The sequence below is a fragment of the Myripristis murdjan genome, chromosome 15 (assembly GCF_902150065.1).
Source record: "Myripristis murdjan chromosome 15, fMyrMur1.1, whole genome shotgun sequence".
Lineage (NCBI taxonomy): Eukaryota > Metazoa > Chordata > Actinopteri > Holocentriformes > Holocentridae > Myripristis > Myripristis murdjan.
In genome coordinates this window covers 11,058,913-11,077,312 of record NC_043994.1, presented here as the reverse complement: position 1 = coordinate 11,077,312, position 18,400 = coordinate 11,058,913, and the positions used below count along the sequence as shown (strand labels likewise).

The following is an 18,400-nucleotide window of genomic DNA, read 5'->3' as shown; positions in this document are numbered from 1 at the left end:
GACGGGTGTAAAACTTGCTCGGTCTCCTCGTCAGTGAGCTCAGCAGCGCCAGGCTGCTGAAACGCAGTGTATCCCGGAGACAACATCGGCTGGAGAGCGCTGGGCTTTAAGCGGAGCCTTTTGACTGCGGGCAACAAGGCGTGAGGGAGAACTAATCTTCCTATTTAAATGTTTGTGGCAATTTTATCTAAATGAATTTTAATGCTAAATGAGCGATAATTCCTTTTCTTCCCGAGTCGCTCTTCCCTCACCCTCCCCTCCCCGTGTGCAAAAAAAATTCCAGCATAACACATGCATTTGCTGCGCATTATCCACAGCAATGGGAGGAAGGTTTACTTAAGTGCATGTTCCTTTAACTACAACCAAGCCTCTGCTTTCTACAGTGTGTTCACACATAAATATGTTTGGGCTCTAGTTTCATATTTACAATATTAACACCAGAATATCTGATTTTTGGGGGGTATATATATTTTTTCCATTTCACATCCCCAGGGGAAGATAATGTGAGACTAGTTGTGAGTTCTGTTATTTGAACAAAAAAGTATTTATTTACAACACACATGTACATATATATACCCTTCAAAGTGAAAGCATAAGAAACATGACTTTGTCTTCAAAGGAATCTTTAAGATGTGCGTAATACATGTTTGAAGCAATGGATAATTGATGCATTGATAACCCACACAAATACACACACACTCACTCACACACTCCACACCTATACACATACATTCTCTGTCCCGCGCATACACTCACACAGTGATTTTTACATTGTCTCCTGTCTGAATCATAAGCACTACATCATCCTGTAAATCAAAATGAGTTGACTGTGGTATATATGGGTTTTTTTCCCCCATAGCCTCCCAGTGGCCTGACCTGTTACTGGTATCAGGCTGCATTAAACGTTGAGGGGGAGAGAATCCATTGGCTATGCAAATGCTCAGCCTTGTGACACAAAATACACATCAATAGGACACTGGAGGAGACTTTAAAAGCCCCTCGATCATAGATACATATGGAGGAGACGGGATTAAAAAAAAAAAAAAACAGGAAACAACAGGCTTGTGGGGTACACTCTATAAAAGATTTGGATGATGTTTGTTTGCATAATCTAAAGTTGATGCATGTTTGTTAGCCTGCCACAATTTTACCTATGTTGACTTTAAAAATGTGTGTGTCCCTGCTGTCAACAGAGTGTAGAATGGTGAAAAATGAACAGCTGTGCAATGGCAAACCATCAGTAACTAGGAAAAACAGCTTTTTGTATGTCTGACTTTATGCAGTGGGTTATTAAAGGGTTAATTTAGCCCAAGAAGTTGGATCATTTTCTCAATCCACAGAGGAGCTTGCGCTCCATTAATAGAAGTGATATGGTCATCAAAAATCACTAAAGTTGGAGTGATGAGGTTTTGACAGACCAACAGCAATGTACAGAGACAGGCTAGCAGGTAAACTGCACACTGCTAGTACCTGGATGGACCGTGTGCAGCTGTAAACACAGGAAAACTGAACCATGATGTCATCAACACAATCACTCTCACTCACTCACCAATCCAAATAAAGGCCTGGGAGAAATGGCAGATTGATCGAATTGTTGGTTTATTCACATATTTTTTTTTTCCTTTTGAAAACGCAAGGTGATTCAATGGAGGAAGGGGAGGCGGGGTAGGAAGTCAAAGTTTATGGAGAGACGGCACACACATAGTGTGGAAAGAAACCAGAAAAAAAGAGAAAAAAGTTCACATCCTTTTTTAAAAAATCTATTAGAAACAACATAATATGCAGAACAATACAATAGCATTTACAATACTTAAATTCCCAGTTCTCGTGAGAGTCCAGCGTAATTTTACAACAGTATACAGTATGTTTTCCTCCTCCACTTGCTTCCCACACTAGGAGTTGATATAGTTATACTTTTAATCTTTCAATCTTTCTCTTTTCTCTCTCTTTCTCTTGCTGTCTCCTCTTCCACGCTTCAATCCTATATATTTTTTTAAAGGGCACCTCTTTTGCTTTGTTAGTGTCCTGTCAAATACAGACATTGGCTTCTCCTTGGTCCAATTCCATCGTTCCAAAGAGTGGAGTGCTCTTCACAGAAAGTCTCTTTTATTTTGTCAAGGAGTCTAGTATATATTACCAGGTGCCTTGTTTGCCGAGGTTCTGGCAAACAACCCAATGTGTCTCTGGCGTTTCGTCGATGCTCTCAGTCGCAGTCACTTTTTGACGGAGGAATCCATTTGAACCTAGCGGATGTCAGGGGGTTGGAGTCTAGTGTCGGCCCACTGGAGAAGAAGCAGCGGTCCGTCGAGAGGGGCATCGAGGGGGGCATCTGGGTTGGAGACTTGATCTTCTGTGCATCAACATTGCTGGAAAAGTAGACAGGGGTCGTAGGCACTCGTGGAGAGGTTTCCACGGTGCAGATATCAGCTGGATCAAATGTTCCTGGGTCTTGGAAGTGGACAGAGGGGTCGCTGTTGGTCGTTGTCGTCAGGAAGTCAGGGAGGTCCTGTCCCCATGCTCAGTAGGCCTCTGTGAGACAGGTAATCCCCTGGTATGCCCTGCAGTTCTACAGAAAGAGAGAAAAGCAAAATAGCAGATCAGTGATGAGTTTTGCACAGGAGAATAAGTGAGTCAGCATTCAGCAGGTCGGAATGTGCTGTGAACCAAAATGGCTGATCAGAGAGGGAATTCATTTGGGTGTCTCTAGTAAGACAATTTACACCGACACATTTTACATATCAATGTTACTGTGGGCAAACCTTCGAACTGCAGTTTTGGGAATTGCCATGTAACTTAGATTGAAGGATTACATGGTCCTCTATGAGCTCAACAAACCCTTTCACAACCCAAGGATGAACTCAGCAATATGTTATTGTCAGGCTAAAACCAAGGCTGTTATTCTTAGTTCCTGAAAGGCAGTGATGATATACAAATTTGATCAGTGTATTGAAATCTTAACAATAGACCATGGGTCAAGTCGTGCAAATGCTACTAAGTTCCCACCATGCCGGCATACTGTCGTTACATCAGGGAGATAGCATTTAAATGCAACAGCAAATTGTTGAATGAGTTGGGTTAGGTGTCATTAATCATTCATTAAACATGACAATAGATCACACTAGACTTCTGAAAGCATACTCTCATGTTACATCTGAGAGCTAATAGTACATGAACACAGTTGGGGTAGTAAGCACCCTTGAGGAACAGTATCATATGGGACTATAGATAACTACCAGACTGCAGATCCATCCAACACAGTAGTAATGTAGGTCAAAGCACCAACCCAAGCCTGCCCTTCACTAAGGTTGTATATGTGTAGATGTAAGAGAGAGAGAAGGAGGGAGAGCATTGGAGGGTTTAGTGAGTTAATCCTACACCCTCAGTAATGCTACTTTAACAGTAGGAGAGGACTTAGAGACCAAACACACATGATCGACTTGAAGTGATACTAAGGGCCAGTGCTTAACATTTCCAAGATAATCTCTTTAACCGGGCTACAAGGAAACTCAAAATTAGCCTTTGATTGATCATTTGATTGTTTTAAGTCAGCTCACAGCAATCAACTCGACTAACAAAGTGAACAGCCAGCTGTAAAACAGCCAACCAAGAAGACAAAATTATCTATGAGAAGTAGATGGCTAAGGGCTGGTATTAATGTGACATAAAATGAAACAAATCTTGATTTAGTGATGATTGTGCACTTGTGTACTTCAAGGCTTGTGCCTTGAAGTAGGGAATATCAGATTTAGGGAATGGATGCTTGTATGCAACTACCTCATTTATGCCAAATATCAGTCAAAATGCCTTAAAACGACACACCAACAAGTGTTGTCACATGATGAAAAATGAGGTAAAGAAATCTATCTTAGTCCTCTTCTCCCCCTACACTTTCTTCTCTAAAGGCAACAATAGCCACCATCCATCTCTGCGGGTCGAAAAGCGTCGCTGAGGAACCACAGCCATTGTTGTCGAAACCAAAGAGGTGAGGTGAGGCTCATTGCCGCCCGTCACCTGAGAGCGCCCGGGGCCCGTCCACGTGTATGCCACTCACACAATGATCTAAGAGGGCCACTAAGGACGACACAAAAGGCGGGCAGGGAAAAGGACAAGGAGGTGCAGAGGGAGGAGGACAATAGAGGAGTGGACGCAAAAGCCTTTGCTTGTTTGACCCCTAATCCAACAGTGTTGACCTGGGCTACTGAAGAGAAAAAGTGTGACTTGCATAATGGCCAGGTGAGCTGCGTTCCCGTTGCTAGGCAAGCTACGCTAGCCTCTATTAGCTTGCTTACAGTGAGCTGGTACCCTCTGAGAAAACATGCCCGGTCACAAAATGTAGAAGTCTGAACCTTGTTTTCCCACAGTGCAGGGATGACATCTTTGTAGAGGACAATCTGTCGATGGACGCAATAGCTGCTGGCATCAAATCTGTGATCTTTCTGTTTTGGGAGAGACTCTAAAAATAAATTATAAGCTTTGCGGCGATCTATTGATTGATTTAACAGGAAAATAATTCAGCCTATTGTCAGTTGATGAATGCTGGTTCATCCTCTGTTCTAACCACTTGGTGTCTGGTAGGTCTTTCCCCTGGAAGTGATGTTTATAGAAACAGAAGAAGTGGGGAGCGAGCATGAGCAGTGATAGCCACCGTGGCTGAGCAGACAAAAAAAGCAACACCTACACAAACTCAAACTCCATCAACAGAAAGCCCAAGGAGAAAGACGCCACAGTCCTGGACACACGGTTTGATTGACATGTGATCTCTGGGACGTGCAGTGAACACCACAGCAATGCGGGCTTAAGATGTTCTTAAGGATTACCACTTTAAGTTGTTGTTGCTGAATATGCATCTGATGTTACTGAAAGCCTCCTGATGGCTGGAAAGAAGTCCATGTCAAAGCTCTAATAAACACTATGCGTGCTTGAAGGAGCACACATTGCTAATAAGGTTTTTCACTTAATAAGCCAATCAATACATTGAGCTCTAGGCCTCCTTTCTCAGTCTCCAAGGGGGATTCCAGAGGGGCCAAATCAACAGGGACACACATTCATGATAACAATACAAGGGGGCACCAAATCCCCATCGGGACTTGTTTTTTTTTTCCACTGTTCGTTAATAGCAAAAGTTCATCCACCAGAAAGAGAAGTGGAGGGTGGGGGGCTGAGGGTAGGGATCTTGACCCTCAGCGGAAGGTTAACAAACTTGCGCTTAATGATTGGAGCAATGAATCCTGGGACAAAGGGTCTCCAGCCGAGACTGGCAGCAGAGGGGTTACAGGCGGCGTTCACTCGAGCGTTCTGCCCAGCGTTTTGGGAAAACCTCCTAACGGGGAGGGCCAGAAAAAATTCCATACGCCCTGCACCGTAATTAATTCTTCCACCCTGTGATAACTATTGTCCTGGAGCTGAAAATTACAGTTTTCAGGGGCCACCCCTGGCTAATTTCGTGGAAGAGGGAAAGCAGGGGAGAGGAAGAAGAGAAAGGGGGTAAGGGTCATAAGAGAGTCATTCTCGCCGCTATCAAAGGCTCAGCTCTCTTCTGCTTCACTTGCTGGGCTTCATCTCCGCTGACAGGTGTATTGTTTCGCAAGGGGATATAGGCTCTGTAATCATCATCGGGTGGAAAGCATAACGCTCCTCACTAAGCAGGACTAATTGGCTTTAGTTTTAACTAATGTTGCAGTGTGACTGCTAGGCACACCTTCTGTATCAAGGCTCAGCACTCCCCTGCACAATAACCGCTCAATTTAGCCCCGCGGTAACAAAACCTCAACTCTGCTAATGAAAATTGCTTATAAAATATAATGAACCTGTGCTCTCTTAATCAAATAAGATAACGTTTTCTCCCCCTCGTAATAACCTATTAATTTAATTGGTCATGAAAGAATATAACACATCACTTACATTTAATTGACCTAGAAAGGAAAGTAACAATATTTGAGTGAGACAAGCTAGCAGCAACGGCTAGCAGATGAAGCTGTAAAGAAATGACCAGGAGGAAGAGCAGACATACATTTCTGTCACCCTCTCTTTTTCTCATTGCTCCTCTCCTTTTCGTTCCCTCCTCCATCTCTCCCTCTCCCCCCTCCCTCTCACCGTTTACTCCCCTCTCCCTCGCCATCTCTTCATCCGCCCCTCCCTCTTTCCGTCTTCCCCTTCTCCCTCTCTCTCTCTTTTTCTTCCGCCGTCTACCCCTCTCTTTCTCCGCGCTCTGCTCGTCTCACAGAGGATTCCTCTGGTGGCCCAATTACGAGATTCAGCAGGCAAATTGAGGCTGTTTAAAGCAAGGTCTGCTGGGAAGGCTAGCAGCTGCTGGAAAGAGGCCGCTTGGACACGGCGAACCAGCCCTCATGTTTACACACACACACACAGACACACACACACAGAAGTGCATATACACACACACACTCACACACATCTCATTCCAAAAGCACAACCTCTCTATAACCATGTTTCCTTGCATTTCAAACCTGAATGATGCCAAGTTGCAATTCGATGCGAGATTCTCCTCCTTTGTTTTGGTTGTGGACGCGCACAACGGAAACAAGGGCGGCATGTAAAGGGAAAGTGGGGGGGGGGTTCAGTGTGGCATATATACACACACATGCACACACATTCTGTGGAGGGTTAATGGTCTCTATTTTTGTAAACTGAATAAGTCAAATCCATTGGTCACACCTCTGGTGATGGCATATTTAATTTGGATCTAGTCAATTAGGCCCAGCTAAGCTCCATACCCTGCTGGCTACCTCCTCCATTTTGCACTAGTTTATGTCCCCTCCCTGTGCCAGGAGTAATCCTATTACCATACACACACACACGCACATGCATGCATCCACACATACATATATACAGTTGCATGCGCATGCACATTTGTACACGCGCGTACACCCCCATTCACATGCACAAATTTCACATATGAATGTGTGTATATGGTATGCACATGTATGCACATACACATACATACACACAGGCACACATGTATGGCATAAAAACACACACACACAAACCAAACAATGATGTTCCAGATCGATTGGACCCGTAGCCACTTTATACACACTCTACACTGTGACAACACCAAGCCTGTATACATCCAGAATTATGTGGGAGTCTATTTGGCCCTGGGGCGAGAGAGAGAGAGTGAGAGACACAGCGAGAGAGAGACAGAAAGAGAGAGGGGGAGAGCGCGAGGAGGTGAGAGAGAGAGAGAGAGACAGAGCAAGAAAGAGAGAGAGAGGTTGGGAAGAGAAAGGGAGAGAAAGAAAATAAGAGGTTTAGAGAAACAGAGAAAGGGAGTTTGTGTGAAAGAGACAGAGGGAGAGGAAAGAGAAAATGTGACAGAATGAGAAAAACAGAGAAAATAGGGATGGGAGGGAGCGAGAGACACACCAAGAAAAAGAGAGAGAGACAGAGAGGACTCCTCTAGCTGGTGTTGTCTAGCTGGTTAGTGTGTGTATTAATGTGGCTCATGCATCAACTGCAACCCGGCAGATTTATGACACTTAAGGGGCGCTCACTTCTCTCTCTCTCTCTCCCTCTCTCCTTGCACCGCCGCCGCCTGCCTACATTTTTGCCAATCAGTCTGTTGCCATGGCAACGTCCCACCTGCCCCCACAGCACACAACCCCCCACCCCTCCAACCTCATCCCCACCCTCCTTCCTTCCCATCACCCCTCCTTTCCTTCCCCCTCCTTTCTGGTTGCCCCCCTCCCCTCCCAAATTCAATTAAATAACTTTATCAGCACGGGTGTTTATCAGAAACAACATTGCCAAAGGAGTGTACAAAAACCAGCAAACAACTCTTTAAACATTCAGAACATATTGGAATGATTAATTGTTTGGCTTGAAAACGTGTACTGTGTGTGAGTATGCATGTGTGCCTGCATGCATATCACATCCATGTTCTTGCTCTCCCTCACTCTCACTCTCTCTCTGCCCTGTCTTTTGTTTCTCTATCTCTACTTCTTGCTCTGAAAAGCTTCTCCTCTTTCCCCTCCTCTCTGATAGGTCTGATGTTTAGTCCTGTGGCCACTGGATATGTGGGAGTGGGAAACCACACACACACACACGCACACACATACACAAAGAGTTACAAGGTTGTGATCAAAGGCTCTTATCACCAGACTGAGGGCGAGAAAGGACAGAGGGAGAGAGCGAGTAACAGAGAAAATCAGCTTGGGAGGAAAAGAAGCTGGTTGTAACACACAGCCCATTTAAACATATGGACATTTCCTCCCATGTGAGAAATGCGCACTCAGGCATATAAAAAATGAATTAAGATACTATTTCCAAATATATCCATTTTGTGGAAAAAAGAGTATACCGTCATCATTCAGTATCTTTAAAATAAAGAGGATCTAGTCTGCCAAAGAGCCACGTGCTGTCTTTTAACAAGTCTCATAACTTGTTTCAATTCTGCATTGTCTGTCATTTTGTAAGGGTAAGTGTCGCTTTTATGTCAAATGTTTTAAGTTGTAACGTAAAAGTACATCCGTGCCTTCTGAAAGTGAAATAGCAGTGTCAATAGTGGTTTGTGTGTGCCAGTGTGTACTTACATCCCCCTTTGCGTTGCAATTGGTCAGAATGGGGAGGGGCTACATGTAGTGCCACTGTCCTTCCATGCCCATGTTCATGCCCATTCCACCCATAGGGCCTGAATGACACAGACAGAGAGGGGCTTTAAATGCAAAACCACAACAAAAAAAAAGGTAGAAAACAAGGCAATTGACAACAAGGTCTTCCTTTTTTTTTTTTTTTTTTGCATGTGATTGGCCCCAGTGGGAATTGAGCTCCTAAACTCAGCGCTACAATTGTGTTCGTATTGTAGACAACGCATCGTATGCCTTTATCTACACCGATTTTTCATGTTTGAAAGACGTCCTTGCAACTAGCTCCTGTGCCAAACCATAAAGAAGCTTTGCGAACTGAAAGAGGAAATGCACAGAGGTACATAGCCAAGGCTGGTTTCTCTGTGAAACTAACTTGACAGACAACATAGCAGAGGAGCATACTGGCTTAAATCTAGCAGGGAAGGAGGGGAGGAGGTGGGGTGGTGGTGGTGGTGGTGGGGGTTAAGTAGCCTGGCAGTTTATCCAAACCTGCTGACTTTGAGTGGAGGGTGAGATAGGGTTAGAGACTTGAGAGAATCCCAGAAAACAGGGGATAGAGGAGGAGGAGAGGAGCTTAAGGACAAACTCTGGGATTAGACCTGATGGCGTGAGAGAGGGACTGAGAGCGAGGGAGCGAGGCAAGCGAGGGAAGGAAGGAGATGGTTGTGTAATGTGATTGACCACACCTGTTCTAGTTTGTGCGTCGAGGAGGGGGGAGGTTGTGCGTGTGTGTCTCCGTGTGTGTGCATCTTTATCTGCGTGTCTGAGGGTGCCCATACTGTACGGCTTATGCTTAAACCACCACACAGCACCATATAGCTTCCACTAAGCGCTCGTGTGTGGGAAGAGGCAAGGAGCAGGTAAAGTACGCTCAACGCAAGGAGATATGAGACACAGCAACACCTTGCAAGAGAGAGAGAGAGAGACAGACAAGGGGAGAGGAGGAAAAACTGAGTGAGAGACAGCGAACAAGGAGAGAGCGAGACAGGAAAAAGAGGCAAAAAGGAGGAAAAAGCGAGGGAGGGAGCGAGGAAAGAAAGGAAGGGACAGACACGCAGAGAAAGCCTTACCAGGTGGTCTGATTCCCATGTGCTGCTGGCCGTCCATGACGAAGCCCCCCATCGGCTGGCCATCTGGATTGTAGGGAGCTCCTTGACTTACTGTGGATGGAGGAGGAGACGGAAGGGAGGGCGGCAGGGAGGGAGGGATTGGAGGGAGGGGACGGAGTGGTCAATTAGTGCTTTTAATTAAGGCTCAGTGGCCGAAGCGGGATCATCTGTTGGCCGGTGCACGCACAGGGAGCCGCTGTTGTGTCTCAACGTCATTCTGCTCTCTGTCTCTCCAGCCGGCTCTCCACTGTAAGCCCCTGATAGACTTTAATGCGTCTAAATGCCTTAATAGGGATCGGCCGGTGAGAATTCAGAGTGCACTATGGTATGGGAAGGTTTCACTCCAAAGCTGGGTCTCTGTTTTGTTAAAAAAAAAAAAAAAAAAAACGACAAAGTGGACCCCCCCCCACCCCCCAGAAATGAGATGTGCACCATTTGGAAGATGACAACAGGTTTGACTGACAGCATGACACCATAAAAACTGCTCCGTGTCACTTAGAGGCACTATGAAATGAGGTTCTGAGAGCACCTTGCTTCCTTATTTTGATGTATTTCTTGTTGAAACAGGTTGTTGGGGGTGGGGCTTAACACAAAGAGGCATTGTTCAAAAGTGTAAACCAATGGGTGATCAGTTAGTGAGAGAAAGAGAATTTCATTTGGTGGAAAAGGTGTGATTGTTGAAAAAAGGTGAGGTTTTCATTGGTTGAAATTTTTACTCATGCCTACTGGTTCAGCGTGACATCAGCAGTTAAGAGGCACTGTTTTCAATCACTTTGTTTTTCATCCAGTAAAACTGCTGTGTTTTTCTGTCCTGCCTGATGTTACCTCAGTTTGGCAACAGACACTTCATGTTACACACAGATTACTGATAAATGCTCAGGAAGAAGACACAGTCTGAGCAGTATTTTATTTTCATTGCTACTTTGAAGGGAAACATTATTTTGATATTTTTTTATTTTTTTATTTTTTATTACTTTTTCATACTTTCATTATGTGTCTAATGTGAGAATGGCTAGAAAAGGTACTTTTTGTTTTGTACTTTGTTACATTTTGTAGTTATATACCCACAGCTATACATATATAGCGCCTCAATACAACATCCATACAGGCCCACAAACCACAAAAAAATTAGATATGATGGTTTGGACCTTTGCTGGGGAGGAACTTGGAGTAACCTGAACTCTTGAAATTTAATTGAATACCCCTGAGCCAGGGGTACAACAGATCACCTCCCACAGTTTGGCATGCATGTGCACATGCGCGCGGATCACTTCGCAAAATTGAACCATCACAGTGAATAAAATTTTATGCACCCATAGTATGGTGACGTGAAGAGAGCATGCAAAAGCAGCCATAGATAGTGGTCGAGGAGAAAAACTTGGAAAGCTTTGGAAATGTGTTTTACCAAATAAATGAAAAGCAAGTTATATTTGACTCCTTTTCTTTTTGAAAACTGATATGAAAAATGATACGATGTGTGACACAAAACCGTGACATGATCCAAACCGTGAGAATGGTTATCTGCAATGTCAGCCATCATTTCATAACAGCAGGCGTCACTTTCTTCTCAAATGGTGGATGTCTCATTGTGAAACCAAATCTCTTCCTATCTAAATGATATTTAAGGATTGTCATGCAGAAAAATAATCCCATGTTTCCTCACACCATTACTGCTGCAGTACGCTGTAATTGCTCCTCCTTTCCTATCCATATAGCTTCTATACATCATCAAAAGAACAAAATCAACTCCAGGCTCAGAAATCAGTTTTGCTTTTTGTGCTGGCAACAGTAAGTCATTTTTGCTGAATGACCTCAGAATATGCCCTCACCTAAATGCTTTATCTAATAAATACTGGCTATAACTGAGCAGCAACTATAAGTGGGTGAAACATGATAGGGCTCCTTTTTTTGCCCGCCTCCATTGTTCTGCTCCCTCATAGAAATCCACTTACCTCCGATGTAGGCTGTTTGGGGGTCACTCAAGCAAAAACAAGAACTCGGCCCCACTGAATGCCTTTGAACTTTACTGCGCCCCTAATGCCACTCTGACCTCTGACCCCTATTACAGGTAATAAAGTTTACGGCAGTCCAAACCAAGCCATGCACCAGGGGGACCGCTCACTCACTCACTCGCTCCCTCAAACAACCGCAAATGGGGACGGGGGAGTTTAAAGGAGGAGAGGGAGGGGAGAGAGAGAGGTAAAAACAGGTCTGGAGCCAAACAGCCAAACAAGGGTCACCCAAAAAAAGAAATGGGTGTAGTTCTCTTCTGTTTTGCTTTGAGCCAGGGAGGGAAGAGGGCTTCAGTGTTTTGTTTTGTGTTTTTTTTTTTTTTTTTTTTTTTTTTGCCTGGTTGGCGAAGGGTGGGAGGCAAGGGGTTAAGGGCAAACTACCGAGAACACAGCTAGTTTTGTTTACAGGCTAAAAAAAAAACAAGAAATCCACTCATCGTTAACTAAATTTCAGCCAAATTATTAATAAATTGTTTCTCACCCCAAATTGCATGTCAAAGTAAATTAGTGCTTGTGGTTAATGTTGTAACTTTTGGCTCTTCATTTTAGTGGTCAGTCACTCCAGTAAGGGGGAAACCCCCTAAAAGTTGAGGACATTCCAGGATGGGGAGGGGGGGCAGGCCTGTATTTACCAGCTGAGGGGCCTCCGGGTGCATGGATTGTGGACGGCTTTCGCCCGCGCGACTTGAATACAGTAACTATAGGAGACTTGCCTGCACGGTTCGACTGGTCGATCATGGGCTGGACTATTCTCCTCCTTGCGTTAATGAACCTAAAGGAAGAGAAGGAAAAAGAGGGAGAGGACAGATGGAGGGAGGGGAGGAAAGAGAAGACGGGGAGGGTGAGAAGGGTGAACAGAGAGAGAACAGAGTCAGTGTATTTCTCAAAACAAGATGAGGCAAAAATCGCTGACTAAGACCCAAAAAAACGTTAAGCTTGGCGCACAGCACGAAAACAAACACATTGCCAAACCAGCCTCTTTCTCTTAGCTAACCATAATAGTGGTATGGAGAAATGATTCCCCCCCGAAGCCACCCTGAGCCCTGCTAAAGCCCCGGGAGAATCACGGCGAAAAGTCACACCTTAACAACCGAGCCGCTTGTCTTCCAAAACGCACAACACGGCGACTTGTACAAACTTGCACAGCTTCAACGTATACGCAGTCCCATCAGCCCGAACACTGGGGTCTTTGTAGGGTGAGGCTTAACTGGGATTTTCTCTCTGCCTGTTTGAAACATGTCGACCCATCTCGCTTTGTTGGAGACGTTCCACCTCGCGACGAGCTGAGATTGCTGACTGTTTAACACACTTGGCTCTGCGCGCGCCTGTGTGGGAAGTGTTGCTGACAGAAACATGTCACGTTGCCATTGGAAAGAGGCATTGTTTTGGGTGATATGTTAGACTCTGTTAAGACAGGTGACTGTGTGTTTCTCAGTGACAGCAGAGGCTGTTTTTAGTGTGTGTGTGTGTGTGTGTGTGTGTGTGTGTTTTCACAGGGGCAGTATATTTGGCATAAATAGCCTTGGACCAACCTCTTTACCTTGTGACCTCCAATAAAAGCACATGGTCACACCGTTTAGCATGTGCATGTTCATACACACACACATACACACACACACACACATGCACATGCACATTTAAGCATGTACTCTTCACTCATACATCCTTGAATGCACACAATTTTTAATCAGAAACATACAGACACATTTTTTGGTTTGCTTCTCTCTCAGTCTTTCCCATATATTCTTTCACACACATTCACACTCTCTCTCTCACACACACACACACACACACACACACACACACAAGCCGTGCTCTGGCCTTGCTCAGGCTAACCCCTTGTGAAATGACCTTTTGACCTGTGCTGACCCCGAAGAGAGAGGGCTCTTGGGGTTTCTGACTTGATTTATGTGCTCCTGCTGTTGCCCCACCGGACACTTCCATTTCATCTTTAAAAGGGGGGGGAATTAGTCGAACTTTTAGCGAAACAATGGCCATCCCGCACTTTTGAAGCTAGCAAAGGCAAGAGGGGGGGCGGACGGTTGAAGAGTCTTTAAGGGGCAAGGGAGAGGAGTGAAGGAAGGGTGGAGGGAGAGAGGTGAAAAACAAAAGGACACTAGCCAGCGCATCTGTTCGACCCCTAATTAGTGAATGGTACCCACTCATTTTATATCTCTTTAACACTCCCACTCTAACTGCTTTATGGTGCTACTCCTGTTTTTCCACCCTCTGCTGCACCACCATCTACCCTGCATCACCTTCTGAAGCCTAATAAATAATCTGTAATGTTTTGATAGGACTCAGCAGCATGCTTGTGTCTTGTAACTGTTCATTTTTGATAAGGGTGCAAATGAAGCATCGGCGCACCAAACTGATTTGAGAAAAAAGAAGAGAGAAGGAGATGTGGTTGATCTTCCAGCTTGAAGCTTTGGCAATGTTGTCCTTTATGTTTGAATCGGAATTAGGAGAGAGGGGGAAAGAGAGCGAGGGAGGCATGCAGCAAGAATGTACTGACATGGCAGAGCACCATCAAATGAGGGAACGTCTGGAGTTTTATCACCAACGCCCCCCCCCTCCCTCCATCCCTCCATCCCTCCCTCCGTAGTTACCCTGTTCTGCTGGGGGAGATACAGGGGGAGGAGCGAGGGGGAGTGTGGAAGGAGTGTTGAGGAGGCCTCGGCATTCCTTTTATTGCCCTCCTCTCCTTGCCAGGCCCTTCATAGCAGGAAGGGGTCAACTTTAGGCCAACGCTGGCTAACTGTTGACCTCTCCCTCTCTCTCTGCTCCTACCGCTTCGCCTTCTTTCTCTCCCTTTTCACCCTCTCTTTCTCCGTCTCTCTCTCTCTCCTATTTCCTTCCTTTCTTTCTCACCGGTTCGCCTTTGTTCCTTTTTCCTCTCTCAAAATACACTGATGCAACACAGGAGGTTGTTTTGGCAATAGATTTGCACTTCTTAGAACGTCTTCAGAGAGGTTCAGGCAAGCGTTTGTTCCTGGTGCGATGGGGCTTTAGAGGGAGTGTAATGGAGCTGTGCCTGAGTAACTGAGCCTCTGATGCTTATTTACTATATGTTATTTATTATATGTTACCGAGATCACCAGTTCTGTCTGTGGGCAATGTCCTTACTGCTCTTTGGCTCATGCGTTGTATCATTTGAGGAGATGAAAGAATTTTCTACAGCGGATCAATACAGCCCATCGCTACTATTACTATTACTGCTAGTCCTGCTACTACCAGTACTAATACTGCTAATACTACTAATACTACTAATACTCCTAATACTTTTACTACTGCTAATACTGATATCAGTACCATTAATACTGATACTATTAATACTGTTACTGCTGCTGCCATTAGTACTACAGTAGAGCCTTGATTATCCAAACCCCTGGGGAATGACAGTATTTTCAAATAGCTGAAAGTTTGGATGATAAAAAGAAAATATAGCATCATCAAAGAACTCACTTATTGTGGCCGCAGCGCGCACACACACACGCACGCATGCAGGAACAAACTGACCGATGAATCATAGACAAATAGCCTTTAAACCAGCACAAACATGAAGTCAGACAGTACGTACCTGTAAGTAACACAGCAGTTTTCTGCAAGCACTTTGCAACGATATGAAATCACTTGTGGCGGCGGCGGCGGCGGCGCACACACGCACACAGGAACAAACTAACCAGTGAATAATAGGCCGATTTACTGGAGAACAATACTGTAACAACAACAAAATTAGACTGGTAGGCTGCTGGACTGTAGGCCACTGGAGAGTGGTGCTCAGCTTGTAGTGGGAGGGAAAAAATAAGAATAAAATTACAAATATTCCATATAAGTGGGAGTCCTACTGTACTATTATTATTGCTACTGCTGCTGCTACTACTACTTTAAACACTACTACTACTGCTCTTACTACTGTTTTTAATATTACTATTACTACTGTTACTACTACTACTACTACCACTTTTATTACTGGTATTACTGCTGTTTCTACTGCTTTTAATACTACTGCTACTACAACAGTGGTTATTACTGCTATCACTACTGCTACTGGACCTAATGCTGTAGTGCTGCTACTGCTACTATTGCCATTACTACTGCTTTTACGACTGCTGCTGCTGCTACCACCACTACTGCTGTTCCCACTGCTACCACTTCTTCAGTTGCTGCTGTTACTGCAATAACTACTTGTACTTTCTGCCTGTGAATTATTCCATTTCTATTTCGCCTCTCACCCATTCTCTCTCTATCTGTTTCCTTCTCCTTATCACACTCTTCCCTGTATGGTGGAAACTGGCAGTCCTCCTCCCAGCGACCAACCCACCCACTAACCCGCCGACACCCACCCCCCTTCCAAAAACTCTCGCCGGTTTCCTGTCCCCGTCGTCCCCATATCTGAGGCCAGATGCACCATGGGGGCTGGGACAAAGGATAAAATGCCTCTCACAATAGCAGCCAGGGGAACAGAGCGATGGAGAGTGGCAGAGAGAGAGGGAGGGAAGGAGGAGTGAGAAAGTGGGAAAAGAGTGAGAGAGGGAGAGAAAAAGGCAAGGGGCTCCGGTCCACGAACCAGACGCTCTTGCTGTGACCGTTAATAAGCCGACAGAGAAAGAGAGAGAGAGAGAGGAAGAGAAGGAGACAGAGAGGAGAGGGGGCAGAGAGAGAGAGAGGAAGTAAGAAAGGGAGAGAGATAGAGACACAGAGAGAGATAAAGAGGGGCAGAGAGACAGAAGGGGAGAGAGCAGAAAAGCAGAGCTCCTCTCTTTAGGGGAGTGAGGCTTCACCTTTGCACGACCCCTGGGCGCTATAGGGCCCGTGTTTATGGCCTGTTCATTCCCCTGCCTCCCATCGCAACACAATGAGCCGCACTATTCAGCCCCGCTCGGTGCAACAATGGCTGGGCTATTTTGGCGTGACACACCACTGGTGGTACGCCTAAAGTTGGGCCAAAAATACAGAAAGAGAGAGAGAGAGAGAGGGCGAGAAGGAGGAAGGAAAAATGACGTGACAAAAAAAAAAAAAAAAAAAAGAGGCCCTGTGTAGTTCAGTGAGTCAAGCATGGCGCTAACTCTGCCAGGATTGGGAGTTTGATTCCCACCGGGGCCACGCATGCTTAAAATATGCATGCACTCACGGTGGTGTGAGGCGCTTTGGATAAAAAACATGTCCACCATATGTCATGCCAGGGACTGGAAGCCCTTAGAAGTCATACGAGGAAAACGGAGCGAATTTTATTCTCCGTCATTTCTCTTCCCGTCTCTTTTCGAGTTTCCTTATGTCTCGATTAACGCTCGCCGCCCCTCTCCCTCCTTCTCTGGAAAGAGTGGAACTGATTGCGACGGCGTCTGCCAAGCCCTTGCTAATGTCCTATTCTCATTACACACAGGCGCACACACACACACACACATACACACAGCTGCACACAGGTGTACACGGAGCGCACGTGAAATGCCCAATTAAAAGCAAGAAATTGTCTTTTTCATCAGCTGCCTTTGTTGCGTGACCAATTAGGGGATAATTTAATAACGAGCGGTGGAAAGATGCAGATTGGATATACAAAAGGTTACTCTCCTAGCACATCGATTTAAATTCATGCGGAGTTCTCAATTTCTGTGCCCACACTCCACACACACACACACACATCTCCTGAGCTTACTACCAATATTATATTAGTAATATGAGACAAACTGAAACACGCACATGCATGCACAGTGTCCTCGAACCTCGTTGTCACATTAGTTATTTGTGCAAACACATGCACACGCGCCTCTGTGCACAGCTGGATATGTCAACATCACGGACGCACACACACACCGGGGCACGGCATTGTGTTTCAGCACACGCCGGCTGACAGAGGTTTACATGCATATTCAAATACGATGGCCGCTTAAAATAACTGTGTAACCACACACTACTCCTGGCTGCCAATCAACGTGATTTAAAAGCACTAGAGAAAAAGGCGAGCTCCGACGGGTAGAATCATGTACCTTATCATCAGGTTGTCACTGCGCGGCTAGCATCGATTGTCTACTGCTCAACCACAATTAACGCCCAACTCATATATCCTTCCTACACACTTGCAAATACACACACGCTCGCTCACACACCCCAACTCAAACACCACTCAGGCTAAGGTTTTTTTTTTTTTTTTTTTGTATTTCTGTCCTTTGTTTCTGTGTGAAGCACTTTGCAACAAATCCAATTCTTATAAAAGTGCTTTATTGAAACATTTGTCTTGAAGGAGGCACTTTTTCAAAAACAAATGCACAAAATGGACAACAGCAGTTAGTGAGCTGTCACTTTATACTATATATTTATGATATATTTATATTTTTATGAGAAATGAAGACATACATTTCCATCCAATTGCACAAGTGTAAACACACATACTAACACACTTCAGAAATCTCCTAAATTTCAGACCAAATTTCCCTAAATGAGATTAAATTACAGGTAATGGCCATTTTAAACTGTGTTGGGGAAGTGCAATAGCTTTAATCTTTAGTGTTACTTTGCATACAGAAGTTCATTTATTTTTTCTTGCCATGTTTCAGGACACTCTCAAAAAAGAGATCTCAGTCTACAGAGAATATCCTGCTAAAATAAAGGTTGAAAAACACACACACACACACACACACACACACACACACACACACACACACACACACACACA

At 44.9% G+C, this 18,400-nt stretch overlaps 1 protein-coding gene across 1 annotated transcript in view; it reads right to left on the bottom strand.

The window, feature by feature from the left end:
- Window positions 1-1,580: 1,580 nt before the first annotated feature.
- meis1b (Meis homeobox 1 b) overlaps window positions 1,581-18,400 on the bottom strand; it is a 91,116-nt gene continuing 74,296 nt past the window's right edge. The window contains exons 10-13 of the mRNA XM_030070358.1: window positions 12,441-12,499; window positions 9,677-9,766; window positions 8,553-8,650; window positions 1,581-2,566 (exon numbers count right to left, since the gene is read on the bottom strand). Coding sequence (XP_029926218.1) covers window positions 8,592-8,650; window positions 9,677-9,766; window positions 12,441-12,499 — 208 coding nt within the window. The 3' untranslated portion in view covers window positions 1,581-2,566; window positions 8,553-8,591. The remainder of the gene's footprint in view (window positions 2,567-8,552; window positions 8,651-9,676; window positions 9,767-12,440; window positions 12,500-18,400) is intronic.